Source organism: Rhinatrema bivittatum, chromosome 18 (genome assembly GCF_901001135.1).
Source record: "Rhinatrema bivittatum chromosome 18, aRhiBiv1.1, whole genome shotgun sequence".
Classification (NCBI taxonomy): Eukaryota; Metazoa; Chordata; class Amphibia; order Gymnophiona; family Rhinatrematidae; genus Rhinatrema; species Rhinatrema bivittatum.
In genome coordinates this window covers 34,609,847-34,624,583 of record NC_042632.1, presented here as the reverse complement: position 1 = coordinate 34,624,583, position 14,737 = coordinate 34,609,847, and the positions used below count along the sequence as shown (strand labels likewise).

The following is a 14,737-nucleotide window of genomic DNA, read 5'->3' as shown; positions in this document are numbered from 1 at the left end:
CAAATGCTACACTTTTGAGCTTCAGATGCCTCCAACTGGTTGTTCTTCCTTCCAGGACCCCTCATGGTCATTGTGGAGTTCTGTAAATATGGAAACCTCTCAAACTACTTGCGGACCAAAAGGGATGGATTCAGTCCATATAGGGTATGCATATACTGTCCTTACGTCACCTGAACCTCTGCTCCACATCCATTCCATAGAATGCGTATACTATCCCTCTCCCTTCACCAACTCAGCCTGCCCGCATCTTCCTCCTCATCCCTAGACGGTTTTTCATATCTCATCCTTTGTCTTCCATCTTGCCCCTCCCCTACCTGGAGGGTATTTAATGCCCCCCTCCCTCTTTCTTCTAACTCATTTTAATAATTTCCTCATACTCCTCCTTAAAAAAGTGCCTCTTCATTTCACCTGCTCCCAGCAAATAGTATGTACGTGCCAAGTTTATTCTGGGTCATCTGTTTTCACCTTCTCTTCCTCTTCCCCGTGACCTTCAGCTCCCTACAAGGATACGGTTTGTATTGTCTTCTCTCCTTCGGCTCCTAGGCTTACCGAACAATGCTAGAGTATCATAAGACTGCTGAGCTAGTCCTTTTGCAGTTCCCTTTTTATCCTGTTTAAATTACATCGTCATTAAGCCATCACACAGTGGTGACATTTAGGGCCTGACTAGCTAAGACTTTTTCTCCCATTCTGTTGTGTGGCAGAGAAACTTAGTGAATCAGGCCCCCTATTGGTCAGTGCTGGGGTGGAAGTGTAACCCTTTCTTTCCCCTCAGTTCAGGCTCTGGGGGTGGGGGGGGGGGGGGCTGGAGGTAGTTACAAGGAGGAGGGGCAAAACATACATCAAACGGCAGCCCTCTCACTTTTTACCGGGGTTCTTGAAATGGAACGTCTGCAAATTTCTGCACTTTTACACAGAGGAACAAATCCAGTCTATCTCCTGTGCGCTTGCTGCTTCCGAGCATGCAATAATTATGGCAATCAGTAACAATAAACATTCGGCACGGTAAAGGAATTGCAACAGATTTGTTTTTACCAAGGCAATTGAGTAAGGAAATAATCTTCACATTAATATAATTAGACATGAGTTAACACAACAATTTTCACAAAATATAATGTAGAGCACTATTAGTATTAGATTAGGTAAACTTGCAATCATATCATGCTGCTGAGCTCACTTCCTTGGTCCGTTAGATTAATACCAGTTCTTTGTGTGTGTGTGTGTGTGCGCGAGCGCACGCACAGGTAATGCAATCCTATGTTTTCTACTGGATGGCTTCCGGGATGGGCAGTTGCTCAGTCTTGCAGTTTGCTTGTTGCTAAGCAAATTCTGGGGTATCTGCTACAAACGGGCCGATTCAATAAAATGCGCGGAAGAGCGGGCGCTCCGAGGTGAGCGCCCGCTCTCCCGACGCATGCCCGGGCCACTCTCCTGGGCGCACGATTCCGTATGCAAATGAGGGCCCGTGGTAAAAAGGAGGCGCTAGGGACACTAGCGCGTCCCTAGCGCCTCCTTTATGACAGAAGCGTCGGCTGTCAGTGGGTTTGACAGCCGACGCTTAATTTTACTGGCGTCAGTTGTCAAATCCGCTGACAGCCACGGGTTCGGAAAACAGACGCCAGCAAAATTGAGCGTCCGTCTTCCAACCCGTGGGCCACGGGCAGATTTTTATTTTTTTAAGATTTTTATTTTTTTTAATTTTTATCGCTATGATATTAAGTCGGAGGGTGTACAGAAAAACAGTTTTTTTTGCTTTTCTGTACACTATCCCTGTGCCGGCCGAAATTAACTTCTGCCTTTGGGCAAGCGTTAATTTCTGAGAGTAAATTGTACGGCTTGGCTGCACATTTTACTTTCTGTATCGCACGGGACTAACTAATAGGCTCATCAATATGCATTTGCATGTTGAGGGCGCTATTAGTTTCAGAGGGTTGGACGCGCGTTTCCTTACTGTATAAGGGGTAATAATAGCGCTTGGAAAACGCGCGTCCAAACAGGGGCTAACGGCGCGCTCGGCCTGAGCGCACCGAACTGAATCGGCCTGATTGTAACATAATTGCTGACGGTGGATAAAGGCCTTCTGGCCCATCCAGCCTGCCCAGTTATTCCTGTCCGCAATGTGACGGATACAACCCAGCTGCCAAACACAAGAGTGCGACTGCCTGCAAAAAAAATTCCTCTCTATCCAGGACTATCTTTTTCTTTTTTTTTTTTTGGCATCCTCCTTTGTACTCCAGCATTCAAGATCCCCATTTAGTTCCCCCCCCCCCCAGCCCCTCCCCCGCCTCCCTTTCATAAGCGCAAATCTCCGCAGCATTCCAAACAACCTGCCGTGCACATTATTTATTTATTTAAATCTTAGCGGGAAAAACCCCAATGCGGCTTGCAATTAAATTCCAAGCAATCGGCTCATCCCACTGCCCCCAGCTCAATAACCTCCGAGAAGGGGGGAAACCGTGGGCAGCTGCAAATGGAAGAGTCGTGGTACTGTAGGCCCAGTAGAGGCCCATTCCAACTGTGCTGGAGCTCAAAGAAGCAAGATGAAACCACAGCACCCTCTCTGTTCCCTCCCCCCTACCCTCCCACAACAAAAAAGGACATTATCTTATCTGCTTTCTAATGTTTCTACAGTACCTGTAAGTGATTAACAATCATTACAATTAGAGCTGCCCTTTTACAAAATCCACAAGTCCCAAAATATATAATAGGCTACTTGTCAAGATAATACTGGAATACATGTGCCCGATAACCAAGAGACATTTTTCTTTCCTCTGTTTTGTTTTTTCATCGCCTGAAGTTCTGCATAAAGATCCGATAGTTAAAGTGGGAGGAGATCAGACAGAACTGGTCAGATTTATGGTTTAAGATAAAGGATAAGACTAGGGTGCAGGGTTCCTTCTTTTCACCAAGCAAGATTGATGAAAGGTAATTTTTTTTTTATGTGACGTGGAAATATCTTCTGCCCAAGGGTTGTGGAGATGTGTGGAAATCCAGGACCATATGAATGCAGAGACCAGTCCTCTAGATTAAATCTGAAGCTCGCTAGTGTTATTTGAGGAGGCTAGCCTTAGAAAACATGAGTACAGAATTCCTCTCTCATCTCCCGCTCAGCATTGGGTTAACCATTAATAAAGATGTGTGAGCAAACCTAGCTTTTGCCACGTTGGAGCTCAGGTACATAGTAAAACTATCTAAGTCAGCCTCAGGCTGAAATATACTTTGCCATATTTTTAACATACTCACATGGTCCTCCTAGGAGAAATCGCCCAGATTGCGTAGCCAGGTCCGGTCCATGGTAGAAGCAGTGCGAGCAGACAGGCTGTGTCGTGTTCCTACCAGTGAAAGTGTCATCTTCAACAGACTTCTGATGAACAAAAACCAGATAGTACAAGAAGGTAAGAAAACCCCCATCTACGCCAGCTCCTCATTAAATTCCTATCACATCTGTGCAATCTTCAGATAATGGCAGTGAATATAATGTATGTGCTTGTGAACTGGGAGAAGTCAAACTCTTTAATGTTCTCCCTATTCACTCCTTGCCCTACACATATCTCACGAGTCTGATGGATTCCTGGTTCCAAACAAGGAAGCCAGTGCAGTAAGCTAAGAAAAAACTTGCAAAGTTGGTTTCACTTACAAAAACGTAAAATGGTGCACATTTTTTGCGAGAGTGGACACTATTTTCCATTTTAGAGTGTGAAGTGCCCTTTGCAAAACTTTTTGGCTTCACAAATAGTAAATTTTCACATGTAATTTTATGCTTGCAAAATGTTATTGAAGCTAGTAGTTAATGAGTTGTTGCGATACAGAAGTATGCAAAGCAGTTCGTTAACTATTAGGGCGCTGAAAAACTGTGTGAAATTGGCTTCGCAAAGTCAATTTTCCACAAAAAACTTTAACTATACCTCGATGGGGTATAGTTAAAGTTTTTGTGAAATTTCCTGTGGAAAAAACTACATGTGCTATTTTTTTTTTACCAGACTCATTTGCATATAAAGTCCCAGTAAAGCTTAGCATGCAATATTTTGCATGTAGTGCATGAACGTTTTCACCGGTTAGTACATCAACCGCATGGTCTGACGCTGACAGAAGTACTGAATGGGGCTCCATTTACTAAGTTACGATAAAGAGCTTAACTCGTGAAAAAGGCTGTTTATTGCGCGATATACCCATATTGCGGCAATATCCTATGCTATTTTTTCCTAAAAACCCGTCTCTATTCAAATGAGCTGCTTTGCATGCACTTTGCATGCATATTTTTTTGCAAATACATGCAAAGCAGCTCATGCCTAAATAATTGTATTCAAATGAATTAACGCAGCTTGCCAAAAGTAACGCAGGCCGCATTAGCTCCTGAAAAGTTAGCTACAAATCAGGAGATGTAGCTAGGTTTTCCCAGGAGCATAGGAACGTTAACACATGTCCCAGTGCTCTGGCACTGACGATTAAAGGACCAGAAGCAGCCCAAAACAGTCCCCTGCCATCGTGAAAAGTTCCCTCATGAGGGTCTGTGTAGACCCCCATCCAGCCCCCCTGTCGCCTGAAGAAGCGACCTAAAGATATCAAAATGTAAACAAATTGTTAAGTATACCATATGGTGATACCTCCCCTTCTCAAACCCCTTCCCTTGAATCAAAGTAGCCCACTACTCCAATCCAACCTCTCCCCACAATCAACACCCTCCAGGTTATGCCTCCGAACCCTAGCCCATCCTCCGAACCCACCCCCGTATGATGGGGCAAAGGCTGGTCGGCACCAATTTGGAAATGATGGTAACTGGCACAGAGGCTAGGGAGCGCTTCGGACACCTCTAGACCACCAGGGAGAGTGGGCTAGGGTGGGGGCAGAACCAGGGGACTTTTGATTATAGTGGGGTTTGGATCGGGGGAGTGGATGACTTAGATTCAAGGGAAGCGGTTTAAGAGGGGAGGCAGGGCATTGTCACGTGAGTTATAAAACTATTTTTTTTTAAACAAATGTTATAGCTACAAACCCCCTGTACAGGCGGCAGAAGGCTGGGCAGAGCTCTCCCCAGACTCACGGGGGAAATTTTACACGGATGTTTTGGGCCACTGCTAGCCTTTTAAGAGGATGGCGGTCCCAGATGAAAAGGGGGCCACCATCGCGCATCTTTCACATTTCACGCGTGATATATTTTCTCGCTGAGATTTTCCACAAAAAAAAATATATATATTGCAGGGAAGCTGCCGCAATATTTTTTCATGGGAGGGGAAAAAATTACTGTGGGAACACCCCCTTCCCCCTGCCCCCCCCCCCCTCGGTATCTATCCTCTCCTGCGATAAAATATCATGGCTTGGTAAATGACCCTCCTTAGAGAGAAATCCAAGCGTGAAGGTTTTTTTTTCCATTTTTCCCTTGAAATGGAGCTTTCCTGTTCTCACTCTCCTGCGGGGAACAGCTGTCGGTCACTCAGACATATCGGCGCAGCCTCCTTGTCTTTCTCCCATGGAGCGTTTTTTGCTTTAAGCCTCTCCTTTTTTTCTCCCTTTCTAAATGCAGTGGATGACTTGTGGCAAAGCCCGTTGACCATGGAGGACTTAATATGTTACAGCTTTCAGGTGGCCCGGGGCATGGAGTTTCTGGCATCCAGAAAGGTGGGCTTCCTTGTTTTACTCCGTCGTTCTCTTCCATCCAAGGTGTGCTTTGTACTTTTGCTCTCTTACTCAGAGATGGGAACGTAAGGGGGCGGGCGGCGTCTTTAGGTCGGGGGAAAGAAAATAACACGCAGAGATTACATTTTTCGAAGCATACAAGGAAAAAAAAAAAAAAGTCACTCTGCAAAAAGCAGATGAAATCTCTGTGGCCACTTTCAAAAGGGGAAAACCTGCTGGTTACTTTCCCTTAGCGAACTGGTGCGATGCTCGCGGGCAAAGGCCTCTGCAGATTTTGCATCTATCTGGATACTTTTGAAAGCCCCCCCCCCAGATTGATATAGAAAGCCTAGATTTATAGAGACACATGAACGGCAGTAAATTCAAGGAAATCCGAAATGTGTTTCTAGAACACTATAAAGAAATGTTAGTATAATGGATAAGATTATCACTGAACATAACAGAAACAAGTAACTAAACTCTTGTTAGCCAGAAGTGAAGCTGCAAAAAGACCAACACAACATACTGTGTGATCACAAACTGTGAAAGCTAATACTAATGAAAGCTAACATCCTGATACAGGTTAGAAAGTTCTCTTTTGCTCTCCTCATTGGCATTTTCTTGTTAGGTGGGGTGTATATGATGCTCTCCTGCTGCATCCCTTTAATGCAGGGCTTCCCAAACCTGTCCTGGGGACCCCACAGCCAGTCGGGTTTTCAGGATATCCACAATGAATATGCATGAGAACATAAGAAATTGCCATACTGGGTCAGACCAAGGGTCCATCAAGCCCAGCATCCTGTTTCCAACAGGGACCAATCCAGGCCATAAGAACCTGGCAAGTACCCAAAAACTAAGTCTATTCCATGCTACTGATGCAATTAATAACAGTGGCTATTCCCTAAGTAAACTTGATTAATAGCAGTTAATGGACTTCTCCTCCAAGAACTTATCCAAACCTTTTTTGAACCCAGCTACACTATCTCAGGCCGATATAGTAACCCGAGATTGGACGTGTATTTTCGATGCGTCGAAAACGTGCTTCCAATCCCCCCCCCCCCCCGAACCTGATAGTGCCCGCAACATGCAAATACATGTTGATGGCCCTATTAGGTATTCCCGTTCGATTCAGAAAGCAAAATGTGCAGCCAAGCCGCACATTTTACTTTCAGAAATTAACGCCTACCCAAAGGTAGGCGTTAATTTCTCCTGGCACTGGGAAAGTGCACAGAAAAGCAGTAAAAAGTAAAAACTGCTTTTCTGTGCATCCTCCGACTTAATATCATGGCGATATTAAGTCGGAAGTCCCGAAAGTTAAAAAAAAAAGTTTAAAAAAAAAATTGAAATTGGTCCATGGCTCGCGGGTTGAAAACTGGACACTCAATTTTGCCGGCGTATGGTTTCCGAACCGTGGCTGTCAGAGGGTTTGAGAACCAAAGCCGGCAAAATTGAGTGTTGGTTGTCAAACCCACTGACAGCCGCCGCTCCTGTCCGAAAAGAAGCGCTAGGGACGCGCTACTGTCCCTAGCGCCTCTTTTTGCCTCGGGCCCTCATTTGAATACAGAATCACGCGCACAGGAGAGCGGGCATTCACCCGCTGTCCCGCAACTTTTACTGTATCGGCCCGTAACTGCACTAACCACATCCTCTGGCAACAAATTCCAGAGCTCAATTGTGCGTTCAGTGAAAAAGAATTTTCTCCGATTAGTCTTAAATGTGCTACTTGCTAGCTTCATGGAATGCCCCCGGTCCTTCTATTATCCGAAAGTGTAAATAACCGATTACATCTACTCGTTCATATCCCCCCTCAGCCGTCTCTTCTCCAAGCTGAATACATGGAGACTCGGGTATATGCAAATGTATCTCATGCATATTCATTGTGGATATCCTGAAAACCCGACTGGCTGTGGGGTCCCCAGGACAGGTTTGGGAAGCCCTACTTTAAAGGGAAAAGAGAGCCTATCTTGTTCTTGGATAAGATTGGGGGCAACGTGTGGGATTATTGGATCAGAGGTATTAAGTGTGGTTTAATATCCGAGGAGGAGGCTGTAAAAAAGGGAGTGTATGGGCATTAGTTTTATGTGGATTTTAAGAGTCTTATGTTCACTAGATTAAGACGAGGGCCTTGTTTTCACCTGACTCCAAATGACAGAGGAAAGTAAAGAAATGTGTCACATGCACATAGAGTTAATGGCAAAGTTGAGTCTTATTCTCATGTCCCATCTTCTCCTGAATCACAGCCCAGTGCTCTAACCATTAGAATACTCCTCTTCCCCAGTGTCTATTGCGGGGCAAAGTGGCAGAATTTTGATCTCATTAATGCTGAGGGTGGAGTTGCCTGAATGCCCTTCCTCTGTGAACTACTGTAGCATAGCACAGAAGGCAACCAAATGTTATCTGTCCTGAAATACCACAGCACGCGTACGGTACACTACTGGCCTACTGCACCTTTGAGACAAAAATAATGTTAAAAGCAAGGTTATTCTTCCTGTAAATTTTGACTGTCTTTTAATTCCTTCCATCCCAATTAAGTGAAGCCCCCCCAAAAAAAGCAATTGCAAAGTTCAGACACTCAGGAGAGATGAGATTCCTAGTTTGTGCCAGAGAAGGTAGGGATGTGCGGAACGTCCTCCCAGTAGAGGAGGTGAGGCATGGGATAAACACAGGGGATCGGAGAGGGATTGTAACGCTGGATGGTTGGTGGGGTTGGGGGTAAGGGTCTTCTTCTGCCATCACGTTTCTATGTTTGGTGCTTGCGATGGCCCTGCGTCTCACCCTAAGCTAATCAGATCTGCAGCGTGGAAGATCCCTTGCCTGTTGACGGGTTCGGAAACAGCGTCTCTTTGTTTCTTTTCTCCCCAGTGCATCCACAGAGACCTGGCAGCAAGAAACATCCTCCTCTCTGAGAATAATGTGGTGAAGATCTGTGACTTTGGACTGGCCAGGGATATCTACAAAGACCCCGACTATGTCAGGAAGGGCAGTGTGAGTACTGGCTCCGGCCTGAGGGCCAACCTTACTGGGCCCCACGATGTTACCCAAATGTTAACCTTATCTGTTGCTGGATTCAAGCAGTAATTATGTAACAGGGCTTAAATACATCACCGGTGGGGGGGTCACTCAGTCATTCCTGATAGTTATTATTGGAATTGATTACTAATGCCGCACATCTATGCAAAAGGTCTAAATCTGGGATTCTGCTCCCCTCAGGGAGGCGGAATACAGAACCCAGTCTAATTCCTCTGTATCACCTGCACCAGACGGCCTGCACCACAGACATCTTACCTTCTCTACCTGTCCTCTGTGCACTCCTTATACCTTCCCCAATATTTTTTCTGTATTATCCTTTCCTGCCTGCCCTAAATTACTTTTTCCTGTCTTGTGTACCAAGACATCTGTTCTCCCTCTACCTGACTTTCACACATTCATTATATCTTGCTTACTTGGACTGGGACTTCAGATTTTCTTTCTTCCCTCTCCAAACCTAAGCTCAAGACAAGTTCCGTCACAGGTGCAATAAATAGTTCCTTACCTCAGAGGGCTCATAATCTCAAGGACATATATTTACTAAGCCGCAATACGCATCGAAAGTATGAAAGATAGCATTCATTGCATGAAAATCGCTGTTTATCACAGGATATAGGATCATCGTAGCGAGATCGCACAATATTTTCCCCTAAAAATTGCGTGTATTTAAATTAACTGCTTTGCAATTGTAAAATAACACAGCTTGCCTGAAAAATAGTAAGTCACGTTATTTTCCAGAGAGTTAGCTACAATTCAGGACCTGTAGCTAACTTTCTGCAAGAGCATCGGGATGTTCACATGTCCCGATCCTCCCGGTATGAATTTTAAAGAGCCAGGATGGGCCTACTGACCTGCCCCCCCCCCCAGTGTGTAAAATTTCCCCTCCGAAGTTTCTAAAATGTCGGTGGCTGGCCCAGGGAATTTTACACAGTGGGGTGGGTTGGGTCATTAAGGCTGCCTGGGTGAAGAGGGCCGCAATTTTTTTTTCCCCTTTCTCTGTGGTATTTTTTCTCACAGATTTTTTTCACAAGAAAAAACTACCACTGGAAGGCACCACGGGTATTTTACCGTGCAGGGAAAAATACCACATTGTGCTGTCCTGTTAATGTCTGTGAAACATAAGGAGGACACAGTAAATAGCCATATTTCTCTTCCTCTCCTTCAGGCTCGCCTGCCTCTTAAGTGGATGGCTCCTGAAAGCATTTTTGATAAAGTCTACACCACACAAAGCGATGTCTGGTCTTTTGGAGTCCTGCTCTGGGAGATTTTTTCACTGGGTAAGTAATGAAAGGAAGGCATGTAGCCATCTCTGCAGAATGACTCCCTGATCATCTGGGTCAATGCCCTGGGCTAGAATCATGTAGTGGAGTGCGGTATGCCATGGGGTAGATTTGTCTGTTCCCAGGTATCAGTGAAAGGGTCAGAGAAGAGAATATTACAGGAGAGAGGAGAATATATGGGGACAAGGGCATGCTTGTGGATTTTCTAGATCAATGTTCCAAGGATCAGCAATACAAAGGATTATGTGTCACCGTGGAGGCATGTCTCTCCAGACATGAAAGATAGTTTGCTAGTTGTCCAGATGAATGTTCTGCTCCACTGTAGGTGCTGATACTTTCTGCCTTGTTGTATATATATTTCTTTATTTTTCTTTTTTGTTAATTTGATGTTTCACCTTCAATCAAAAACATCAAAGCGGAGCACAATCATGAACCAATCAGAATAGAAAATATATCAAATACAACAGTAGCAACCAAATAAATACAATAAACATAAAACTATCAGTGTAATATCATCATATATATACAGGAAGGAAAGTGAAAAGAGGAGGAATAATAGTCTCTTCACAGTATGTAACATATTCTGCCTGTTTCTGATCCTATCTGCTTTGGTACATTCAGGTGCCTCGCCCTATCCCGGAGTGCAGATCAATGAGGAGTTCTGCCAGAGACTGAAAGATGGAACCAGGATGAGAGCTCCAGAATATGCCACATCAGAAATGTGAGTTTATTATCCCATGCTCCATAATATCAATAAATATCAATACCAGAATCCGATATTCCAAGTCCATAATAGAACAATAAATATATTACATTTACCAGAGAATAAAGATCATTTGTACTTCAGGCCATTGTAAATCATGCTACCTATTCCATTCTATTCCCATATTGCTATACCACCTTCCTCCAGGTTTACAGTACATTATAACATAGCAATAAATACAATACAGCATGATACAATAATATATACAACAAAAGCATAATACAATAATATATACAATGGGACGGTAACTTTGAAACAGCTGCATGGGCGCACATGTACGTGCATATGCTGGCTTGCGTCAGTAGACGTCATTTTATAATATGCGCACGTATATGCACACATGTTTTAAAATTGGCTATACGCGAGCACATGTGCGCTCAGTTTTATATAGACACACGCATATGCACACAAGCATATCACGTAAGCGGGAAGAATTTTATGAGGAGCATGCACCAAGGCTACTTACTCTATTCCCAGTTCGTTCCCAGTTTGCCCAGTGTAAGGATAGGACTTCTTAACCCCCCCTAGTTTTAAAGGTTCCCTTCTCCTCTGTTAAAATGCCACTGACTAGCCCCAAAGTTTTTATTTATTTATTTTTTTTACTTACACTCCAGCCATAGCAGAAGTAAAGTTACACAGTGGAGACCCTCGGCACCCGTTTGTGCGCGTAAAGTATTTACATGCACATCTCTTGGTCTTGCCCTGACACACCCACACCCCACCACACGTACTCGGTCGCCTCTTAAGATCCGCACGCATGCCGGCCCGAGACACGCGAGTATCTCCTGTCTTTGGCACGCGTACGGCATTTAAAATTCACCTTAATAAGCATCACATAATGCAAACAGAACTACTTACAGGTTTCTCTACCGAGACACCCCATATCCACTGAGATTGCGGTCAGACAAGTTGAATATTAATTTGCTAGCCAGAATATAGATTGATTTCTTGCTGCCATTGTTCTATTCTTCTGCATTTCTGTGTTTGTGCATGGTTTGAAATTTCGATATATTTGTCCTAGCTTGATAGTGTCCTTTGACTCCTTGCTAGCAAGTATTTAAGTTACTGTTTTTGCTAATTGAAAAAAGGGGTTGGTACCTGCAAAAGTAGACATCCAGGATTCAGAAACCCAGAAATAAATGGATTATAGTGGCCTCTAGTAGAATAAGGCCTGTGATGAAGAGGCAACCCATCTCCCCACTGTTACCCTTACATAATACCTTTACTGCACTGGATAATGAAGAAGCTCCACCAATAGAAAATGAAGTGATGTCTAAAAGGAATCTAGTCATCCAGTGTAGCCGAAACCCTTAAGCTTCTTCTCCTGGGAGACTCTGTCATCAGAGGAACTAATTTGGGAAATCATTTTGATGGGGACGCAAGAGTTAAATGCCTTCCAGGATCCTTAGCTAGAAGAAATACCAAACAGATAGTCAATGCAAGAAAGGAGTTATCATCCATCTGGGAACCAATGACCTTGCTAGAAATGATATCCTTGAAGCACGGAAAGATTTCCAAAATCTAGGGAAGAAGATTAGAGACATGGCAAAGACCATTGCATTTTCGGAAGTATTACCTGTTCATGGAAAGAGAAAAGAAAGGCTCTGCCATATAGATAACGTCAATGCCTGGCTCATAAAATGGTGTAAAGGAAGTGGTTTTGGATACATTGGAGGCTGGGGGAGTGTATGGAGCAATAGAAGATTATATGGTAAGGATGGTCTATATTTATCCTTGGCAGGAAAGAGAATGCTAAGTGACAAATTCAGATCATACATCATCAGGCAATTAAACTAGGGCTAGGGTGGCAGGAAGAAGTCAATAAAATTGGCATGTCATCCCCAAGCAATACAGGAAGTGGGAGGAGAAATAGCAAACCAAGTACCTGATTCACTAAGGGCTTTTCTCATAGACACAAAATGGGAGAAAAACCTTAATGAATCTGACCCCAAGGGAGAAAAGTTGGAAAATTATGACCACAAATGCTCGTAGTCTGGGCAATACAATCGCAGACCTGCAGGCCCTAATGATGGAGGTGGACTTGGGACATCGTGATTGTTACAGAGACATGGTTCATTCTATTTATTTATTTATTTATTTATTTAACACTTTTCTATACCGACCTTCATAGTTAAAGACCATATCAGATCGGTTTACATCGAATTGGGGAACAATAATAAAAACAGTAGATTTAACCGGAAGAACAAAGTTACATACAACAAGGATAGAAAACTTGGAAGCATAGACTGCTGGAGAAATAAAGGTCTAGGAACGCCGTAAACAAAAAGAATAAACTATTGATGAGATGGTAGAGGATCTTATTAAGGACTACGGAGATCCATTGTTGAAGAAGGATGTTCGGTCATCTAATGAGTATCCAGGTGATCTGAGAAGGCTTGGCGGAAAAGCCAGGTTTTAAGTTTTTTCCTAAATGTTAGGAGGCTGGGTTCCAGTCTAAGGTCGGAAGGGATGCTATTCCAGATAGCTGGGCCTGCTATCGAGAAGGCTCGATCTTTGGTCGAGGTAAGGCGTGTGGCTTTTGTAGGTGGGGCCTGTAGAGTTCCTTTGTAAATTTTTCTAGTCGGTCTGTTAGAAGTATGTAGATTGAGAGGGAATTCCAGGTCCAGATGCAAGTGGTTGTAGATGGATTTGTGAATTAAGGTGAGTGATTTGTGAAGGATTCTGTAGTTCACTGGGAGCCAGTGTAAATTACGGAGGATGGGTGATATGTGTTCTCCACGGTTGGTGTTGGTCAGGATTCTAGCTGCAGTGTTCTGAATCAACTGTAGGGGCTTAGTCGTAGAGCTGTGGAGACCTAAGAGGAGAGCACTGCAGTAGTCTATTTTTTAAAATATCAAGGCTTGCAGAACTGACCTGAAGTCGTGAAAGAATAGTAGAGGTTTGAGTCTTTTTAATACCTGAAGTCTATAGAAGCAGTCTTTGGTTGTGGTGTTGATCATTTTCTTTAGATTCAGGCGATTGTCGAGTATAACCCCTAGATCCCTTACTTGGGTCTGTGTGATCTGGGTGTTGAAGATGGTCTGTGGGAGTGGGTTGTCTTGGTTGGGGGAGATGAGGAGGTGTTCAGTCTTAGATGCGTTAAGAACCAAATTAAGACTGTTGAGGAGGCTGGAGATCGATTTTAGGCAGTTGTTCCAGTGCGAGAATGATTTTTCGAAGGATTCTGTTATTGGGATCAGAATCTGCACGTCGTCTGCATATAAGTAGTGTGTTAGGTTAAGGTCTGTTAGAAGTTGGCAGAAGGGGAGGAGGTAGATGTTGAGAGTGGGTGATAAAGAGGATCCTTGAGGAACGCCAATTGAGGACTTTGTCGAAGGTGATTCCTTGTTGTTGATTTTAACTTTGAAGCTTCTATTACTGAGGAAAGACGTGAACCAACTGAGGGCTGATCCGGAAATACCTATGTCTGCTAGACGGTTCAGGAGGATGGAGTGTTTGATGGTATCGAATGCCGCCGAGAAGTCTAGGAGTATTAGAAGAAAGGAGTAGCCCTTGTCTAATCCCATAATAATGTTTTATTTGGATACAACCATTTCTTGCTATAATTTAAGGAAGGACAGAGAGAAGAGGGAAGGGGAAACAGCTGCTTTTTAAGTTAAAAACAATATCCAAGCACCTAAAATGCAAGGGAAGTGGGGTAAGGTAGAAGCATTATGGACTATCCTAAAAAAACAAGATGGTGCTTCCATTTACATGGGTGTGGTCTACAGGTCTCTCAGACAATCTGAGATCTGGTCAAAGACATCCAAAAGGTGGGAAAGAAGGGAGAAGTGTTGCGTGTCAGAGATTTTAATCTGCCAGATGTAGATTGGAGTTTCTCTTCTGCGAAATCTACAAGAAGTAGAGAGATAGCGGATGCCCTTCAAGGAGCTCTGCTCAAACAAATGGTAATGAAACCCAAGAGAAGGGTGTGATATTTGATCTAGTGCTCTCTAATGATAATTACTCTAATGTTTGCGTAGTGACCATTAGAGCATCAGTGATCATCACACGGTATGGTTTGATATTACAAATAAGACACAGAGAAATCACA

At 43.8% G+C, this 14,737-nt stretch overlaps 1 protein-coding gene across 1 annotated transcript in view; it reads left to right on the top strand.

Moving 5' to 3' along the window:
• Positions 1 to 14,737, top strand: part of FLT4 (fms related tyrosine kinase 4) — a 180,985-nt gene that overhangs the window by 151,816 nt on the left and 14,432 nt on the right. The window contains 6 exon segments of the mRNA XM_029583679.1: positions 56 to 144; positions 3,257 to 3,395; positions 5,522 to 5,616; positions 8,476 to 8,598; positions 9,806 to 9,917; positions 10,542 to 10,641. Of these exon segments, the coding sequence (XP_029439539.1) occupies positions 56 to 144; positions 3,257 to 3,395; positions 5,522 to 5,616; positions 8,476 to 8,598; positions 9,806 to 9,917; positions 10,542 to 10,641 (658 nt within the window).